Genomic DNA, 22,086 nt, shown 5'->3' on the forward strand with positions numbered 1-22,086 from the left:
TGTAGGAGAATGTGAAAAGACTTGAATTACTTTCTTGTTGGTAGCAGAGTGTCTGCGCAGTAAATTGTCTGTGTCTCCCTTTGTTTCTATCCATGCATCTACTTACAGTGAACTTGGTCATAATGTGGTAGGTATGGTTGAAAAACATGTCCTTGGGAAGTCAGTATGTGACTTTATTTCAGGACTATTAAAGTGAATAATAGTAATTGTGAAAACGACAGAAGTGGAAGGGAACTTAAGAACCCACTTCTCCCCGAGGAGGACCTAGAGACTAGCGTTTCCATGTGTGTTTTCCTACACAGAAGGCGGTGCTAGAAGGCTGCTTGGTGTGCAGAAAGAGAACTCTATGTGAGCAGAAGTTGCCTGCTTCGGGCAATTATGCGTTAATGCATTAGCTTGCAACAGCTCAAAGGTCATGCATCTTTAATGTAAAGATTTAGCTTTACACCAGGCTTCTGGTGGAAAGCTGGAAGCAATGGATTGGCAATAGAAATGAACCAAGGCCCCAGATTGTGACAGCTGAATTCAGAGAACATTGAATAAGCAACATTTTTATGTGTGGATACATATTACTTAACCTTCTCACTAAGCCTGTGAGTCATGGGTCTCTGTTGAGATTCCCAGCAGCAGCATTCTGCTTTCCATAACCCGGAAACACATGTTGTTATACATAGGGATCCAAAGGAGGAGGTACCGAATTGATTTATTTTATTTATTATTTTTTAAATTGTTTTTTGGTTTTTCAAGACAGGGTTTGTCTGTGCAGCCCTGGCTGTCCTGGAACTCATTCTGTAGAGCAGCAGCCTGGCCTCAAACTCAGAGATTTTCCTGCCTCTGCCTCCCAAGTGCTGGGACTAAAGGCGTGCACCACCACCACCTGGCTTTTATTTTAGTTTTTCAAACAGGGTCTCACGGAAAGGTTCTAGATTAATTATGGAAAGTATCAATACAAAGGAATTAAATGCTGTCCTCCTACTTCCATGTGTGTGGACATGAGTACACACACACATAATCAGAATAAAAACAAAACAACACAACCCCAAAAAACAGTTTTCAGCTGGGCGTGGGGGCACACACCTTAATCTTAGGCAGAGGCAGATATATCTCTAAGTTCAAGGCCAGCCTGGTCTGTAGAATGAATTCCAGTATAGCCATAGCTATACAGATAAACTATGTCTCAAACCCCCCCCCCAAAAAAAAAAAATAAAAATAAATTTTAAGATGGGAAATATTAATACCATTATGAAACTCGTTGAAGGGACCCCTTTTTTTCAAGAGAACTAAACTTGTAAAATCTACTTTATTTGTAAAAGTCATTTCAGGGAGATAGGAAAAAATTCTTACAGTTAGTGTCAAGGAAAACTAAATGATTATGCATAATTGTTTAGGTGAATTGGGCACAAATGCAAACGAAGATGCAAAATGAAAACACAAAGAAAATGGCTTCATTCAGCACTCAAAGATCTGGTTTCCGATATAGACCGTTTAATATTTTCCTCACTTACGTTAACAATTTAATTTGATTTCTTTTAACCTGTTTACTTTTTTTGTTGTCCTGCATCGTTTCATTATTTATACTGTTATCAGATCTTTCCTTGGGGAGTCGGGATACTGCTTTTGGATCAGTATTTTCAAGTGCATTGAAATCCACTGAAGATCACTGATACCGCCTCAGCGGGTGTTCCTGTCTTCTGTCGTTCTTGGTTCCTAGTTGACTTACCTTGTGAAGTAGCGTTTCCCCCACCCCCTTCCCGGAAGTATCACGCCAACAACTATCTGTACACATCAAACACGCCCTGAGCAGCCCAGCTCCTCTCCCTTCTTTAGCCTTCCCGCCGCTGGCTGCCTCTGAGTCAGTACCAGGGCTCTCAGCAGCTTGAGAAGGCTGAAGAGCGCGTGGTGCTTTGCAGCCTGGACTCAGGCTCCCCGCATTCTCTTCTTGGGCAAGACACCCACTTCTACCTAAAGTGAATCTACCTGCTCCTTCACAGACTTCTTTAACCGTTCGTTTTCTGCTCATAAGTTAATTATGGTGTTAGATATGGTGAATTTTCTGTGGAAATGTGGAAGCTCTGAACTCTGTGTATTACTTCTCTCGTGTCTCTTGCCTTTTGAGAGAATTTCCTTTTGGCCTTGGCTTCTAAGTGATAGACCCTCACATCCAAAAGCTTCGGCGTCATTGCTTTCATCTCCCAACCATACCCTTGCATAATACAGAGTCTTTGTAATGCTTCAGGTAAGGAATCCACTTCAGGCCATTTCCCTGTTGGCTATAAAAATGTTAGCATCAGCTGCCAATTTCTTCAGTTAGGGTAATGAGGAGCATGCCTCGCGTGAATGGCAAAGAATGTACAGAGGAAAGCGAAGACCTCGCAGGTCCCCTCCGCGTTGCTGGGCGCCATCTTCATCCTGATGCTGAACCTCCCCTGAGCGTTTTCCAGGCAGTACAACTTGGTTTTCCTAGTTCAGTAAACACCCCTAGTCTTCAGGCCTCCTCCTTTCCTCAGGCGAGCTCCTTGCAGATGTACATTCCTGAACCGATCACCAGAACCTAATCTAGGGAGAGCTGCGCTGCCTTTGTTCTGCCCATAGGATATAAAAGCACTTCCCCCTCCTCCTTTCAGTTGACAGTTTTCATCTTTTCACTTAAAGGAAGTGCAAGATTTATATCAGGTGCATCTGAATTGCATTCTCCCTCTGAGGACAACCCTGCCTTGTACTCTGGGGCCCTTGTTAACTGAGGCAAGAGTTCCTTGAGCAGAGGCGCTGTGCTGCTGTGACTGTTCACCCGGTACCTTAGTGCTCATCTGGACGGAACAAGAGGGCCAATTTCATTGTGTTGCTTAGAATGGCGTGCAGTTTAAAAGCTTGGGATTGTTTATTTCTGGAATTCTCCACTAAATACTTTCAGACAGCAGATGGTTATGGGTAGTTGACGTATGGAAAGTAAGATCATGGCTAAAGGGATGCTTTTCTACAGCCTTGGGTTTTTATACATTTCATTCACCGAGAGAATATTTGTTGAATACTTGCAGAGACCGGAAAGCATGTGTTTTCTGGAAATGGAAACAGCCAGTTGTTTCAGCCAGTTGTGATGTGGGTGCCGGGAACTGAACTGAGGTAATCTACAAATTTAATGTGTGCTCTTAGATGTTCAGGCATCTCCTCAGCCCTTTGCTTCAAGTGTTTTAAAATGTTCAGTGATCACCTATATTTCTACTTTTAAAAGATAAATTATTTAGTGTACTTTTGTTGTTGTTGTTTTTCCTTTGAAAGTGTTATTCACTGGTGTTTCAGTGAGAATCTACAGAAATAAGTGGTCCATACCAACTGTGTCCATTATTTAACTAACAGAAATCTCTTCCCTGCTTCTCCATTTTGCCAACAAAGTGATTAAACACAACAAACAAAATTAGTATGGGTCTCTAAATTTAGAACTGTTAAAGTCTGTATTTACCCCCTATTCTTAACTTTCTGTCAAAGCTGCTTTCAAAAATTATGGGCCTACCCATGGCTCATGTGCTATTTCTTTCTTAGTCCTCTAGATTTTTTTATTTGTTTTAAAATTTATTTATTCACTTTAGGTCCAGATGGCAGTCCCATCCCTCCTCTCCTTCTGGTCCAACCTTCTTTCCTCTTGTCTATTCCCCCCTCCCCTTCTCCTCAAAAAAGAGGAGCCCTCCCCCAAACACCAACCCACCTCTGGTACATCAAGTTGCTTCAGAAATAAGTACATCCTCTTTCCCTGAGGCCAGACAAGGCAGCCAAGCTAAGGGAAAGTGATTCAAAAGCAGGCAACTGAGTCCATGTCAGAAACAGCCCTTGATCCCCTTTTTAGGGGACCTGTATGAAGACCAAGATGCCCATCAGTTACATATGTGTTGGGGGCCTAGGTCTAACCCATGCATACTCTTTGGCTGGTGGTTCAGTCTCTATAAACCCCTATGGGCCCAGGTTAGTTTGCAGTGTTAGTCTTCTTGAAGAGTTCTTGTCCCCTCTTGAGACCTTCTTTTGTTCCCCCACTCTTCTACAAGACTCCCCAAGTTCTGCCTAATGTTTGGCTTCGGGTCTCTGCATCTGTTTTGATCCACTGCTGAGTGGATCCTCTCAGAGGACAGTTATGCTAAGCTCCTGTCTGCAAGCGTAGCAGAGTATCATTAATAGTGTCAGGGGTTGGCTTTCTCCTATGGGCCAGTGAGCTGGGCCAGTCATTGTTAGGTCCCTCCCTCAATCCCTGCTTCATCTTTATCCCTGCACATCTTGTAGGCAGGGTAAATTTTTAGTGAAAGGTTTTTGTGGGTGGGTTGGTGTCCTCCTCCCTACACAGGATGCAAATGACGAACCTCAGGCAGTCATGTTGTAAAATTTATGGTATCATGAAGCACACAGCCAGCCACCTGTTTATTTAAAATCAGGGATTTATAAACCTTGGGCAGTGGGAGGGATTTCAAGGGGGAAAGTGTTTGATTCGCTGGAGTCAAGTATTCAAGGATACTTGATTTACATGTAGTGGTACACTGCCTCATTTTCCTATCATAAAAAGAGAACACAGTAATTAATTATCCAATGGGTGGGAAAATCTCCAAGTACAAATGAAGGTTACTGCTGAAGACTAAGATTCTTAGCAGGGTGGGGTATTTTTTAGATATTCCCAGATGATTCTTGGACCAGTTTTTTTTGTTTGTTTGTTTTGTTTTGTTTTGTTTTGTTTTGTAATCAGGAAAGAATCCTGCCTGTGATCTGCCCTGAGGGCTATGTGACACTCCTTACAAAATCTGGGGTCACCCAGATCAGGGGAGACTTTAGAACTTGCTGAGAAAAGGGAGGCCATCATCATAGACCAAGTGCAAACAAATGGCTATGCAGAGATGTCAGACTTCAAACTAATCCAGCAAAGCCCCATATTATTATCATCTTCCAAAATTAAGTACATCTGACAAAGTTTAGGCTTGGGGAAAGCTATAAATTTCTGATAAAGATAACAAATAAAGGTCAGTAAATGGAGTCGTGTTCAGGCTTATAGGTAGGAAAAAGTGTTAGGATGTAAATTCTCCTTAATTTTATCTATGCACCCAATGAAATATCTGTTGATATCTCATAAGTTAATTTGTGGATGTATTAGTTCCCTTCCCCTGCATTGATAAAATATCCCAACAGAAGCAACATAAGGAACCAAGGATTTATTTTGACTCACAGTTCCAGAGCAACAGGGTCCATCCTAGAGGGAGGCCACCAACACCATTACCATCATTATCTTAGGGCCAGAACCAAAATGGCAAAAACTGAAGTGGGGGTGGGAGAGTACAAAGTACAGAGGAGAAAAATAAAAAGAAAGAAAAATAAACTGCTAGCAGACCTGAATGGCAGCAAAGCATTTTTTTTTTTTTTTTTTTTTTTTTTGAGAATCATCTGACATCTGTGATGGGTTTGGGGAGCCAAGCCTCAGCACAGAGGCATCTCCACAGTGACTGGCATTGTGGGCACTTCAGTGGATCCTTCAGAATGTGATGTTCAGATACAGGTGAACACCAAAGATTTGAAATGTGACTTACATGAATATAAAATAAACTTGTCAAAAATTTTATTCAGCTTTCTAATCATTTCAGAAAGTAGTGAGATAATAAATGTGATTCAAAGAGTACTTGGGGAACTAGGTACCAGCAAGGGCTGGAGCAGAGTGTGCCTGTGTGCCTTATTCCGTCCCCAGCACACCTACCTTCTCTGCCTTTCTAAGGAACTAGTTAGGTAGGTAGTGATGTCAGAACAATAAAGGTCAGTTAGCTATGAAACTCCATGACTGACAACATCTAAAAAAAATCTGAGAACACCAAGGATTCTTCAGCTCCCATATGTTTAATTTCTACTGTGATTGGAATTCTGAGTCAGGTATATACTCCGGAAGGACTCATGTGTATAAAGAAGCCTATATCAACTTGATTACAGCTGTTCTTATGATAGCTAAATTTGAAAATGTCCATCTACAAAAAATAGACAAATATATTTTGATATATGCATAAAAGGTACTGTGCTGTAGTTGTCAAAATGAATTAGCTAGAATTACAACCATAGTTGCTAGAGACAAATCCCAAATTTAATACTGAGTGAATAAAGTAATAAGGTGAAAGGTTCACTTTAAAATTTTTGAAACGTGTATTTATATTATGTGTATTCTTTGGCATCTATTGCTAAACACACACACACAATAGTATGTGACCATATGTATTGGAGAAATAAAGGCCATAAGATTGTAGAAAAACAACCAAGGGTCTTTTCCCTTGTTTGTAATGAATTATTTTGGAAAAAAATATGTTTCAGATATCGCACAGTGCTCAGATTTGGTAAAGCTGGACACTGGTGCCTGAATGTTTTATCAATAATGTGGTGTTTCTTACCACATTATTCCATGACCACAGTATTTTATTATGGGGAATAAAAAAAATGGCATGTATAAAACATACGCATTTAGAAATTTTACACACTAATCAATATTAATTTGAGATGCGTCTCAGAAGCATACCCACAGAAACATACATCTTTGTGTGTATGTGAGCACACGTGTGCGTACGTGTGACCATTGCCTATTTGAAGCCCTGGTGTAATTCCCGATGTTCTCCCGGAGGAGAGCAGTGACAGGGACTAGGTGTTAGTCTCAAAGGTAGGCCAGCTCTACCTGTTACATGTAATTGGGTAAAAACAGTGTTAGAGATCTGCCATGCATTACAATTATTCTTTTTTTTTGAAGAATATGCGTGGCAAACTGAATCCATTCAGTATTACTTCTTTAGCTCTGAGTAGTTTTTATTTTTTCAGTGTTTGCATGTGTATATGCATTTACATACTCAGGTAGGTATGTGTACCTGTACCTATCTGTATATGGTAGGAGATCAACTTAATGTTCCGTTTCTCATGTGCTGTCCATCTTTTCTTGAGATAGGGTATCTCTTTCACTTTGAATTAGCCAAATAGGCTAGGCTAGCTGGTCAGCAAGCCCCAGGGATCCACTTACGGACGTTTTCACATAGATTCCTGGTGTCAAGGTCAGGTTCCTGTACTTGGAAGGTAAGCCCTGTGCTAACTACTCTGCCTCTGCAGTCGCCATAATACTATTTTTAAGATAGTATGTATTTGACTACAGTCTGGAGCTTATTATGCAGAATATTGGAGTCAGCCAGAATGTCTTCAAAGCAAGGGTTGGGTTGTTCCTTCCTTGGAAAGGGCTGTGTGACAGCAGAGAAGAACACTGTCGCTGCTGTTTTCTCTCTCTTCAGGATCCAAGTCAATGACCAGATTGTGGAAGTGGATGGAATCAGCCTGGTGGGCGTCACACAGAATTTTGCTGCAACTGTTCTGCGAAATACCAAGGGAAATGTCAGGTAAATCTGAGGCTTTCTAGTGACCAACTTGCTAATATTGTACTTTTTTGGATAGTAATTTTTCCTATAAATATTTGTAATTACAGTGCACATTTTGTCTGAATACTAAAGCGGTGTGAAAACCCCTGTTGCTAAGCTGTATAGTGCAGCTTGTTGTTAACACAGTAGGAATTGCCACGCTGTGGAATTGCTAGTCTCCACCTCGGTATATATTCATTTCCTTCTCAGTTACTTTTAACAAAACCGTTTTTGGAACAATTGAAACTGAAATGGTTGCTCACACCGCAGTGGCATGCACTATTAGACAAATAGGCTGAATGATTTGCGGCAGTGTATTTTTAAAATCTGTGTATTGTTTTAAGAGTCAGCCTGGTTGTACTTTTCTAACTTAATAGGAGAGAGGGTCCAAGCCGCAGACCTTGACGCTAATATTTAGTGCCCTGTCTGTGACAGTTGTGACTCTTAAAATAAATAGGAAAGCCATCTTGAGCCAGCTCTGCTTAAACTTTGCAATCACTCTTATTTGGTTAAAGTTACAATGCTTTGTGAGAGCATTGTAAATGTTTTATACTTTGCTAAAATCTCGTGAATGAACATTTTAAGGACACATTATTTAGTGAGCGTAACTGTGAAAGCAGTTTCGTGCTCTCTTCATCAAAATGAAATTGCCAGTGATTCTGAAAATACTGTTGAGGTGTCATTGTTACAAAGAAGGTGGCAGCATCCCCCTGCAGCAGGTCGGATGTGGTGCAAGCCCGAATCCCAGCTCTGACTTTGTCAGTGGGAATCACCACTTGATGCTGAAGGGAAGCTTTGAGGAACACAACCTAAACAGCCATGTTGGCGAGTTCAGCGTCTCTAGCATACTCACCATCCTCAGAAAGGTGGGTAAAATCTGTCGAGAGTGCCTGAAGGCTGCATGATGGTGTGCTTGGGGCTGATGCTCTCCGCGCTCAGTAAATGTGAAGGCTGTTCCTCAGCCACATGGCTTCCTTACAGCACTTCCCCACTTGGAATAAGACCTGCTTGGGAGCTGCTCAGTAGACATCAAGACAAAGTAAGCCATGCAGTAGGACACACATCCAACCTTGAAAGAACACGTCCCAGCTGGAAGAGTGTGAAAGGACAACAGAGCTCACCTATTCTTCTTCCTTTCTTTCTGTTGGCCTGGTCATTGTGTTATTATTTCAGTGCTTGGAGAAGTGACAGGTGTCTTCTAAAGGACTGTCTCTCATTTCATTCTCTCTCCTTTTCATTCTTCCCTAAGTACTATCTTAAATAGAACATAATTCCAGTTTTCAAAAATACGAAGTGGTAGCCAGGCGTGCTGGCACATGCCCATGATCCCATCACTTAGGAAGGCAGAGGCAGGCGGGTCTCTGTGAGTTCATTGCCAGCCTGGTCTACAAAGTAAGTCCAGTACAGCCAAAGCTACAGAAAATTACTGTCTCAGAGCCAAAAAAAAAAAAAAAAAAAAAAAAAAAGTGCTGTTACAGAAAGGGGGATTGGATTGATCTTTTGTTCATCTTGAATAGTTGATTGAATACAGAGAAGCAGAAATAATCATTGCAGAGATCCACCTCCTCTATGGACACTTTCAGTGGCCAGGGCCCTCTGCTCAGTATGGAAGCGCTTGGGCCTGTTGGAGGTCCCTTCACTTGTTGGTGCTTTTTGCCCCTTCTGTTTCCGTGTTCTCCTGTGGTCCCACAGCAGTAATGCTTCAGACGTGACTCATGTGTGATTGTTAATGAACCCTCTTTTCTTAACTGCTTTCTGTTTAAGGTGTTGTCTTCTGCCTAGAACTACTGTATCTTAAACATGTCTCACCTGAGCCCTCCAGAAGTCCACCCTGACCTATCTGATGGCTTCCATCTTCCCACCCTCTTTTGCCTTGAGGTGACAGAGCATTCTGATATCACAATTGACTTTTCGAAAAGTCTTGGTACACACAGGGGACTGTTAGCCTCCTTTATTGCTCCCACATTTTTAACTGGAATCTGAATTTGCTGAAGTTATGTAACCTACGGTCTCAATTAGTTGACTGAAAGAGAAAATGTTTTCATGATATTAACTTTCTAAGAATGATATACAGATCTTCCAGATACATTGAGTAATGGTTCTATATGAAATACAGATTTAAAACTAGACTTGTGTTTACCATAAAATAGGATATAAATATGTGTGCAGTTTATATACATATGTACAGAAATACTTAATATATTTTTGCATTTCTTTTTATCTTGTATTTGGTCTTGTTTGGAACAAAATTCTCATTATGTAGCCCTAGCTAGTTTAGAACTCTCTATGTTGGCCATGCCAGCCTTGAACCTGTGACCATCCTTTAATTTCTGCCCCACAAGTCATGTGCCTAGCTAGTTTTGTATTTCTGAATACCTAGAGACGTACACATCACATTTAATGTTTATTAAAATGTGTTTTCAACTATGGTTGTTGTCAGGAAAATCAGTGTTTTGTTAGGCTTATTACAACCACAAATCACAGATCCAATAGGAATATGTGGAATTCAAAGCATTAAAAAAAACAGAAATGCAAGATTGCAATTAGAGGTAGGGAGAAAAGAAAAACAGGACTATGGTAAATTTTATGCATTAGAGAGATTAAAATTTTTGTTTCCTGAAATGTACAGGAAAAATGTCCCACATTTAGATATAAATCAGAGTCACATTGAATTCCTGTGGCTTCACCCATAATTTAAGAAACAATTTTCTTCTCTTCATGTGCTCTGTCTTACTAAACTGTGAATGCTTATTCCTGAATTTATGAATTCATGGTGTGGAGGAGAGAACCATTAGTATTCCATTTATTTGTTTTTAGTTTTGTTGTTATTTTGTAGGTGAGTGTTTGCTTGTTGAAGTGGAGTCTCATACGTACACATGCATACACATATGTGTGTTCACATATACTAAATATATTTCTGCATGACTTTTCATGTTGTATTTGGTTTTTCATTTGTTACGTAGCTCTAGCTGTCCTGCACCAAGCTATCCTAGAACTTACAATGTAGCATGGTAGACCTCGAATTCATCACAGTCCTATTTTAGCCTCCTAATTGTGGGGCTACCAAAGTGTTCTACACCTAACAGTACTGATTGGTTGGTTGGTTGGTGGATGGGCTGGTTAGTTGGAGGGTGGGTGGGTTGGTTGGTGGGTGGGTTAGTTAACTGGTAGGTGTGGTGGTTGGTTGATGGATTGGTGGGTAGGTAAGTTGGTTGGTGGGTGGGTTGGTGGGTCAGTAAGTTTGTTGGTTGATTGGAGGCTTGAACTCAGGGCAAAAGAAGAGCTTTTGCTGTTCTTGAGAACTGAAGTTCTCAAGAGCTGATTTTCAGCATTCCCACAGCCAACAGTAGTTTCTAACAAATCAGTCTCTGGCTGAATCCATCTGCTAGCCCTGTCTCACAATTCCAAACATGTTTTTTTTTTCTCATCTGCGGAGAGATGTAATCAAAATATTGATCCACTTGCCTAAATTTGTGATTTTACTGGCTAAATAATGGACAAGGCTAAATTCTATATCCAAGATAAATGGAAGATCATTTGATGATGTTGAATCTGTCTCTTAATGTATACTGATTACTGGTTCTTTCCATTGTTACACAGATGATTTTTATCTTTTTAGACTACTCTCTAATATTTTCTTCTAATAGATTTATAATTTTTTTATGATTAATTTTCTCCAAACAAACACGACCCTACAAACACAATTTATCTTTTAAGAATCTCTACATTTAGTAAATCTAACATTTAGTAAATCTAACAGAAATATTACAGATGACTCAGTGGATAACAAGCTACTGGTTCTGGTGCATGGATGGAAACGGAATTTTTACTCTGCACAAGCGGAATCTGATGAGAAAAGCCTCCTCATATCGTGATAGCCATGGTGCATGAGGAAGTGACATCCTGTCGCTCACCATTCTGGTGACAGGGCCATAAGAAACTCTTCCATTTCCTTTTTAAGTTTGCTTCATCCAGCCTAGCATGGTGGTGCACGCCTGTAATCCCAGCACTCAGGGAGGCAGAAGCAGATCTGCCTCTCTCTGAGTTCAAGGCCAGCCTGATCTACAAAGCGAGTCCAAGACAGCCAAGGCTTCACAGAGAAACCCTGTCTCAAAAAACCAAACCAACTAAACAAAAGTTTGCTTCATCCAACACTGAAAGTATGGTATAACAAAGACAGTAAATTGTATTTGTCCAAAGTCAAAAGAGAAGAGCAACAAATGCGTTACACAGTATTACTGTGAAGCAAGAGCTAACCCTAAGCCAGCCTAGGTGTTCAGCTCCCGAATACCCTGGAGCACGGATAGAGCCTGGTGAAAGCTATGAAATGTGCCAGCAGGGAACAAAGGATGGTCTACAAACACATGTCACTGTGTAATTCCTGGGAAAGACAAGACAGCCCATCAGAACTGTTATAACAGTAACTGAGTTCATGACTTACCTGGATTTTCTGGACTATTTTGGTTAACTGCTCACATCCCTTTGACTGGGCTCAGCTATCTCCCCAAAGCTGATACAGCATTAACTAGAATTAGCAGATGGATCAGTCTTCTTCAGAAAGGTCACCCTTCACAGTGGAGATAGATATTGTCCAGTGCTAGAGACTCAAGTAGATGTCCAAGGAGGATGAGTGCAAACTTTGTTTGAGCTGAAGTGTACATTTTCCTCTGTTCTTGAACACTGCCATTGTAATTCTCTGGTCTCAGGGCTACTGCCAGGACTTCCTCCAGCAGCTCGCCGGTGGCACATGGTGTATGCATGGCCAGTTATATCTTACTAATATATAGATGTATCAGCTCACAAATAGCTTTGCTGAGCGATTTTTTTTGTCTTACCATTTACTCTTTGTAAGACCTACATGAACCCAATAACACTGTCATGTCTCCACCAAGCATTCATCTAGTGACCCCTTTGATGATTTTGTCCATGTAGATAGAGTACACTCTGTCTGCTACCTACAATGTCATTCTGAGCTGCATCTTTGTTCCCTTTTAATTATTTAAGTATATACATTGAATAGAAACCTGGAAAGAGTGGAAGTAGACAGTATCATTGGTACCCTGTCTTCCACCATTAAGTGTGACACTAGGAAGGTCCACATTGCAGAAGGACCCTTCTATTTCCTTTCTTCCTTCCTTCTTTTCTTTTGATACTGTTTGTTTTTCTCCTTGTATGGTGGCAGAATTCTTGTCCAACATGTGCCAGGCCTTGGAGGTAGTCCTACAATTACAAGACACAACAACCAATGAGCTGAGATAAAATAAAGGCAACCTAAATGAGTTAAGAAATACCTGTGTTGATGCATAAGAATATGTAATATTTAACTTTAACATTCTCCAAATTAATTTGTTTAATAAATATGCCCTCTCCCAGTGTCTCAGCAGATTATTTTATAGAAGTGACTTTTTAAAAAGAGTATCAAAGTTGGGAGGCTTTCATGGCTGGAAGGCTGTTCTAATCAAGGCATTCTGGGTTACGTATATGAATAGTGCTGTAAATGGGAGGAATTGAATGTAGCCACAATATAGGCCTCCACAAGTTTCATAGTTTTTAAAAGAGGTACTAAAGTAGTTCAGGGCAAGAAATTATAATATTCTTACAGAGTAGCTGGGAAAATGGAGAGCCTGATTAAAAATAGAGAAAAAAAAAAACCCAAAACAAAAAAAAAACCTGTGACCTCCTTCTCAAGCACAAATAAAAACCAATATATGATCAGTCACGGACCTATCTGTATTACCTCGACCAAAAGATGTTTTTAACTGGGCAAATATTTATTATTTGAGCTTAACAGTTTTAGAATTTAAGAAAAAGCATGAAAGGAAATAATTGGACTGAGATTTAAAACACTTCTTTTAAAGTGACCTTAAGTAAATACAGCATTACTTGGGTGGATGTTTTAAGCACTGACTATTTGGCTCTGAGCAACCAATTGGTGTCCTCCTCCTTGAGAGGGACCACCTCTCCTCCTCCCAGCTTTACTTAGTTGCCTGTAGTCCTTTGTGTAGGTTTATCCCTGCAGTTTTCCCCAATCAGTTTGGCATGTTCGTTGGTGTTCTTGTTCAGTTCACATTTGTGCAGTGATGTCATATGAACCAAACAGGTTATATTCAGGAATATATATGTTTATATAAATACATATATGGATGCAGTAACAATCAATGGAAAAACATACCAGGAATTTGAGTGGGTAGAGGTGTATAGGAGGGTTGGAAAGAGGAAAGAAAAGGGAGAAATGTTGTAATTAAAAGTCAATAATACAACAAAAAGAGAATGGGGAGTTGAGAAATCAATAAAATATGAAAAACAGTTGATTTTAAGTAAATTTTAAAGAGTGAATACATATAAAATGATGTCTGATAATTATACACAAGGTTTAAAGAACTTAAGATTCAATAGCTAATGTATTCATAGTGTAATACTATTAGAGTAGCCATATAATAAGATTTTCATTGCCCCTATTAAAATATGCATACACTTGAAAAGACAACTCATCCAGGTTTGTTTATTTTTGAGCACAGGGAACGCCATGCATCATCATAGTCAGTGAGGGGCTGCACCTCAGTCAACAGTGCGGTGCTCCTGTAGACTGCTGGGAAGGCAGACATTTTAACACTGGATGATCTTATGTATTGACAAACACTAGAGATCACCTAGAGCATTCATTCATTGGTGATCGGAACGTAATAGTGCTCACACAATTTGCAAGAGTTTGACACCTCTTCCCCTCCTCCTTCTCATTTTGTTCCTTTTTGTCTTGTGACTGGTCTTTGAGGCTGCGACGTACCTGAAGATGATCTTTTATTCCCAGTCTTCCTGCTTTAGTTGGAGACTTTTGAAAACATCCACATGCCCTCCCAGCCAGCAAGTCTACTTGTTTATTTACTTATGAACACTAAGACACGTATCTATACAAGACACATACACACAGGAACATTATTCATAATAGCTGAAAGGGAGAAATAATTGAAATGTTCTTTAACTGATGATTTGATGAACAGAATGTTCTACATCCCAGCTACTGCACTACTTCGTGGTGGTGCAAAGCCTAGGACTCTCACAGCTGTTACCCTTAGAAAAAACAGTCACACTAAGCAGCATGGTAGTGTGCACCTTTAACCCCAGCACTTGGGAGGCCGAGGCAGGTGGATCCAGGCTGGATCTCTGAGTTGAAGGCTAGCCTGGACTGCACAATGAGTTCCTGGAAAGCCAGGGCTACACAGAGTAATTGTCTTGCAAAACCAGAAGAAAAAAAAAGTAGAAAAATGAAAGAAAAAGCCAAACACGGAAGAAAGGGTCCAATTTGACACTTACTATATAAAACAAGTGTCTGTAATTACGCAGAACCACAAGGTAAAGGGGCATTACCTGCAAAGATGTTAGGAGTGGTTTTGAGCTGATGAAAGTGTTCTATGTTGGTGTTCATTACTTGACAGTTATCAAAACTCTTCAGATTACCTGACTAAAATTTGATCAGTTTTGTTATACATGTATAAGAACTCAAAAAAAACTGAATTTAAAATTGTGTGATAGCACATATCATTAACCTAGAATCATTGCAGTTCGTTCTGTTAACGGCATTGACAATGCGGAAAGGAGGCAAAGGTCTGCCTTGTTGAACCGAAATCTGTAGCAATAACGTGACTCTTTTACTGTGCTTTGTACTTTTATTTTTAAAGACATTTTATTGTAACTGACTTGTACCTGAAGAAATAATCGTAAAATTATCTGAATCTGGAACTTTTTTCTTATTCAAACATGGAATTGCAACATAATTTTGTGGTGTGTGTGTGTGTGTGTGTGTGTGTGTGTGTGTGTGTGTGTGTGTGTACTTGATCTACAGCTTTCAGCAGAGCCTGGGGTATCTTGATCCATTACTGTGTGCCAAGCGTAGTTTCCATGCTTATTATTTCACTGACATTCTGTGATCCTGAACAACAAATTTCTATTTTCTTATGGTGTTTGTGATCCATTCATGTGGATCTTTCTACAGTGCTACCTTCTAAAACATGAAGTATTCCTTTAGATACATTCATGTACGAGAATAAACAAATTGTCACCTTTTCATTATTAAATATTTAATATGACATCCTTTTGCTACTTAAGTTGATAAAAATGAGTCAGTGTATCTCTCTCCTCACTCCAGGGAAGATAATTACACAAATATGACAACCTGGAGCTAAGGATCACTTGTTTGGTTGGTTAGATATATGGATAGATAGCTGATCAAATAGATCAATTAATATTGTATCACTAGACAGTTTGTTTATTAGATATTTAAGTTATTGAGAGCCCTGAAAATGTGTACAATAAGAAAAATTGACCAAGGTGGTAAGATAATATTAGTTTTTCTACCTATAAAAGTTAAAAGATTATAAAAGCCTTTATTCCCTAAGAACATAAAATATAAAGAAAACATATAGCAATAATTGTAAAACATTTGAAAGAATTAATTCTAGGGGAAAATGCCTAGATTCTATTTGAACTGTAGACATCAGTCTTAATACACTACAGCTTTTACAGTACAGCATTGTTATAAAAGGATTTTAATTCAACATGAAGACATTTCTAACAATTGCCATTTGTTCACATTATCATTCACATCAGATTTTAAATGTTTTCAGGAAAGTACCAGCTACCCATGATCACTAGCCATGTTGATCATGCTGTGTTTTCATGTGCTTTCATGCTTGAGCACATGGATTGAATAACTTTTTAGATGGAGCTGTATATCACGTGCAGGTCAGACTTTTAAAGGGAGTGAAGTTATGCACAATAGCAAAGAATTAACCCAAGCTTAAAATGGCACCCTCTTTGGAAGAACGCTATGCAAAGGAAATGTAAACGGATGATGAGTAAATGTTTTCCGGAGATGGATGTATACACGCAGATGCATGCCTGAAGCTCTCTTTTCTCCTTGTTTTCACTTATAATCATAAAAGGGAAATAAATCTTGAAATAATTTCAATTGTTTTCTTTATTTCTATGATGTGCCTTTGCTATTAGAGACAGTTGATAGTTCTTTTTTATCAGTCTTTGGTTTTGTGATAGAGAGTGGCGAAGGAACCTGTATTCATGAGCATCATTAGTCTCTCTGGACTATGCTGTCCTCTTGAGAGGAGAATCCACTGGATTTTAGACCTTGAATGGAGGAACATTTTGTTTTGCTTTATTTGTTTCTTTTGTTAATTTTTGAGACACGGTCTTACTATATAGCCCTGGTGGACCTAAACATTGCAATGGAGACAAGGCTGGCCTTGAACTCGAAGCAGTCCTCCAGACCAGTGTCTGGGGTCACATGCAACCATATCCAGCATGATAGAGAAGCTTTTTAGTCTTAAATATATGAGCAGGAAAAACCTGCTGATGTTAGATTAAGATCAACAGAGGTTTCAAGGAGATGAACTCTAGGGGACTTGACTTGGTCAGTATCCCTAAATACCAAGTATCATTTTTAGTATTTATATGCATATATATTTAAACTTCTGACATTAGAACTGCTAGAGAAATGTTATTTCTAGCTAGAATGTAGATGATCTGGGAAGTATCTTTTAGGGTTATATCTATTAAATAATAGTGTGAATGCTTGGTAACTTTTAAAACAAGGATTTATTTATTTATTTGATTTTTTGAGGCAGGGTTTCTCAATGTAACCCTTGCTGCCCTGAAACTCCTTATGTAGACCAGGCTGACATTGAACTCACAGAGATCTACCTGCCTCTGCCTCCCCAGTGCTGGGATTAAAGGCGTGCACCACCACACCCATCTGGATTTTATTTTTTAACATTGAAATATAATGTAGAAAAAAAGTGTTATAATTAGTGCTGGGTTAGATTCATAATTTACTTTCATGAAATAGGGTTTGTAGTTAAGTTGAAATAATTCAGATATTGCTTTTAAAAGCAAATACATTCATATACCTGAATTTTTAAAGATGAATTTATATGTATATGCTTACTTGTAAATACAGAGTTATAATAACCTAGCTCCCAACATGGAAAAGAAAACTAGCATGCAGTGGTAAGAGACAGAAGCTGCCGGTGTCACTAATCCTGTTATCTGCCAGCTTACCTTAGAGTGAGTCTCTGAGAGTGCCAGTCAGCACTTGCTCGGGAGCTTTCAGAGCTGTTCACTTCAGAGAAAGGCTTGCAAGATACCAAATGGGGAGAGGGGTGAGGTACAAAACTCTCTAAAACACTCTGACCTGTGGCCTACTACTGGATGCTTGAGTGTCAGTTCTGTGCCTCTATTTTAATTTTCAAATACATAATGTTCAGATTTTTATACAAAATAAGTACTTGTTCAGAACATTTCAGTGAAACAGTTGCTTACATAAGAAATAATGGCTGTAAACTGGTACAGCTTTCCCATTTTTACACTTTAAGCTTAGGTGTACATTAAGATTTAAAAATTTAATATTATTTATGTCTCATCTTTGACTAGAGATCATGTTAATTAGATCTTATTTCTGAAAACCAGGCAGTTATAAACTATCATTTTCCATTATCCTCTCATATCATTCACACAGAATGTCTAGGATACTTGCAATTTCAACCTAGCTAATTGGAAGTGCAATATTAGGGTTATTTACTTTTTGACAGCTCACCAGAAAATTTGATGAGGGGATGGAATCCTGTGCATATGCAGCCCTCAAAATGCCAAAGAGTAGAACATGCACATTGCTTGGCTTCATAATAGATGAAAATAAAAGAGTAACCGATTTGTTAGCCTCTGTTTGTTATATTTTTGCCTGAAGCAATAGTGAAGTAATCCGCTTTGAAACATGATAATGACTTCTAAAATGCTAAAAAAGCATGCTGAATACCCTAGACTCCAGCATACCACAGCGGTGAGAGTTTGAATAAGAATGGCCCCCATAGACTCCTATATTTGAATGGCTAGTCATCAAGGAGTGATACTACATGAGAGGGATTAGAAGGTGTGGCTTTGTTGGAGGAAGTATTTCACTGGGGTTGGGCTTTGGGTTGTCAAAAACCCAAGCCAGTCCTGGTGAGCCTCTCTTCCTATGGAAGATGACTGTGGATCTGATGTAGAACTCGCAGCTGCTTCGCCAGCACCATGTCTGCCTGCCATGATGATAATGGATTAAACCTCTGAAACTATAGGCCAGCCCCAGTTAAATGCTTTTCTTTATAAGAGTTATTGTGGTCATGGTGTCTCTTCATAGCAGTAGAACACTAAGACAATTGCCATTGCTCAGTAATGAAAAGCTTCAGTTTTTTTTTTGGTGTATTTAATTCAAATTTGAATCAGCTACTTTTTTACCATTAAAAAAAAATTCAATGCATCTTACTATTCCAGTGTTTGGTGAAGTAAAAGAAAAAAAAAAACAAAACAAAACAGAAAACGAAAAACAAAACGGGTGCCCATGAGCTGTCTTCAGCCCTTCCCCTGGTATCTGATTCCTTTAAATTAATTACTTTATGCTACTTTTCCTATGCTTAACTCAAAAACCTGTTTTTAGAACTGTGATTAAACAAGAGAGACTTGGGACAATGGGCACAGTAACTGTGTGATTGCATTCAAACATCTAGTATGTGCCTAATCTACATTAAAAGCGACAGTAAGCTGTCATCAGATGGTCTCTGTGCACCAAATGCTGGAACTTTTTATATGGAATTTATAATACTTATTGTACTTATTGTGCACTTACAAATATAAAACTAAAGCTTGGAAATACTGTCATATTCAGAGTCACAGAACCAATGGGCTTCTATACTTTGGTGGAATTATTTATCAAAGCCATTTTTTTCTAGATGTTTTTAGCTCTTAAATTACCATTCCAAAATACTATTCCAAAATACACATATACTTAATCCATAACTGAAATAAGCATGCTAAATTTGACTTCTTATGTTGAATTCTGTATTTGGTAGGTAGATTGTATCCACAATCTAATCTTACATCTTTACGAACTCAGTTTAACATAGGCCAAACATGAAAACATACGGAGAGATAATTTGAATGTTATGTATTTTTTCAATAAGTCAGTTTTCTCCTGATTTTCAAGCATCTCAATCCTCTCTGTTGTGATCTATGTTTTATTCTTGATCATCCCTTTAGACACATGAAATTAGATAATAATTTTCACCTGAGGAAGATGAGGCAGAGAGATGAGGTGGTTTCCACTTCTCCGTGGTTTTACCCTGGATCCTACTTAAAAGAATGGTGCACCATTACAACAAATGCATACCATGCTTCATGGCACTACGGGCTTTAAAATATGTATAACCATGGCCCTCTACTGTGGGTCAGAAAAGCTGCCAAGATGAACAGGCATGTATACTTTAAAACATTTAAAAGCGAAAACATTTTATGAGCTCAACTATTTGTCATATAGGCAATTCAAAATCATTTCGATTTTGTTATTTCATTAAACTATATAAGGTGATTCTTCATCTAATCTATCAATAGACAAATGGTGCATTTTGTTAAATTATTGAGAAAGCTGTGATGGTAAGCAACAGTGTCCTTATGATCTAAAATGCTAATTTCTTATGAAGTATTGGGTGGTCTTTTATTCCTATGAAATTTTGACTGCATAGCTCATTCAGATCAGCTTTATCATAAATAATTTTGGTTTTAGAAGTAGTGGTGTTTTAATTTTTTTTTGTTTTGTTTTTATTAATTACAGTTTATTCACTTTGTATCCCCCCTGTTCCTCCCTCCCTCCTCCCCTCCGAATCCCACCCTCCCTCTTCCCCACCTGTGTCCTTCTCCCAGTCCACTGAAAAGGGAGGTCCTCCTCCCCTTCCCTCTGATCATAGTCTATCAGGTCTCATCAGGAGTGGCTGCATTGTCTTCTTTTGTGGCCTGGTAAGGCTGCTCCCCCCTCAGGGGGAGGTGATTAAAGAGCAGGCCAATCAGTTCATGTCAGAGATAGTTCCTGTCCCCATTACGATGGAGGCCACTTGGATACTGAACTGCCATAGGCTACCTCTGTGCAGGGGTTCCAGGCCATCTCCATGAGTGGTCCTTGGCTGGAGTATCAGTTTCAGAAAAGACCTCTGTGCCCAGACTCTTAGGGTCTGTCGCTGTCCTTGTAGAGCTCCTGTCCTCTCCAGGTCTTACTATCTCCCACTTCTTTCATAAGATTCCCTGTACTCTGCCCAAAGTTTGGCTATGAATCTCAACATCTGCCTCAATATTTTTAAGATAGAAAGAAGTATATATCATGTTAGGGCTTTGAATTATATTTTGTGATTATATAATTCGTTACTGTAATATATCATGTTATAGTCTGGGTTTTTGTTATTTTTGCAATTTTTCATGTAAAATATCTCACAAGATTTTATCAAGACTGTCATTCACCTTTCATGCCCACTTCTGTGGGCAACAAGAACATACATGGTGCACACACATATGTTCACGTACATAGCATTCGAACACATTAGCAGCAACGGATTCAAATGTTTGACCAGAAGAGAAGGTCCAAATCTCATTTTCTCTGTACATTGAGGAAATTTCCCAAGAAAACTTTTCTTCATTTTCAGTAAACACTCTTAATCCTCAAGATCTGACCATATAATTTTCAAATGAAGGTAAAAAAATTCTTGGCTTAAATCATCAACACAGTGGAGAGAAAATTCCTGTTTCTCCTCATCCCCCCCCCCCCCATTAATGAGCTGTAGGCAGTTAGTATTTGCTGAAGAAGAGAGAATCAATTTTCTTCAGGGACAAGTCTCTTAATTTCCAATCCTATATGACCAACACTAATTGTACTCAATAGACAGACATTCTTTCTCTCTCTCTTTGTGTGTGTAGTATGTATTAATAATTACAGAAGAAGAGGGCATGAATTTAAGAGGAAGATGGGCAGCATGGGAGAAATTGGAGAAGAGAAAGAGGGGGAGAAAAATGTATAAATAAGTATACTCATATATCCAATTGTTTTAAAATAACCTCAAAAATAAATGGGCTAAATGAATCAGAATTTCCATTTATCACTTTGAGTTTTCATAATATTCATTAAGTGTGTATTTTTTATTATTATTCTGTGACCTTACAGCAGATGAAAGATAGCTCCATTAGCCTAACTGTGTGGTCCTTTTAAAAATACATTTTAAAAAAATCTGTGCACTGTGGCACACACCTTTAATCCCAGCACTTAGGAAGTTGAGGCAGGATGATCTCTGTGAGTCAAGGCCAGCCTGGTCTATATAGTGAGTTCCAGGACAATCAGAGCTGGACAGTGAGACTGTCTCAAAAAACAATACACAATAAGGCCTGGAGAGATGGCTGGAGTTTAGTTCCCAGCCCTCACTTGATAATTTACAAGCATCTATAACTCTAGTTCTATAGGGTCTAATTTCCTGACTTCTGTGGGCAACAAGAACACACATGATGCACAGACTTATATATGTACATACATAGCAATCAAACATATAAATTTTTTATAAAATCTTTTCAAAAAGACACGTAAAAGGCTAGTCTAGGCTTGTCTAAAACTGATGTCCTAGGATTTTTAAATTTCTCTATATATGTAATATGAGACACAGCTTCAGATAAACATATTTACCAAAAAATAATGAATTCAAATATAAATATTAATTTAAAACACTAAACACTTTAAGTACATTTTCATAGAGACTATACTATCTCGTAGTTAAATCATCCTGTTGGCAATCCAGAGTTCTCATTTTAGCATAGAAGTCGGGGGGAGGAAAGGTGCTGTCAA

The 22,086-nt window shown here is 38.9% G+C and overlaps 1 protein-coding gene across 7 annotated transcripts in view; it reads left to right on the top strand.

Annotated features, from left to right (window-relative positions):
• Nucleotides 1–22,086, top strand: part of Ppp1r9a (protein phosphatase 1 regulatory subunit 9A) — a 282,060-nt gene that overhangs the window by 163,967 nt on the left and 96,007 nt on the right. For all 7 annotated transcript variants that reach the window (XM_055612688.1, XM_055612689.1, XM_055612693.1 and 4 more), the window contains exon 5: nt 7,269–7,373. In XM_055612688.1, the coding sequence (XP_055468663.1) occupies nt 7,269–7,373 (105 nt within the window). The remainder of the gene's footprint in view (nt 1–7,268; nt 7,374–22,086) is intronic.

This window comes from Psammomys obesus, unplaced genomic scaffold, assembly GCF_907164565.1.
Source record: "Psammomys obesus unplaced genomic scaffold, mPsaObe1.curated_primary_1811, whole genome shotgun sequence".
Lineage (NCBI taxonomy): Eukaryota > Metazoa > Chordata > Mammalia > Rodentia > Muridae > Psammomys > Psammomys obesus.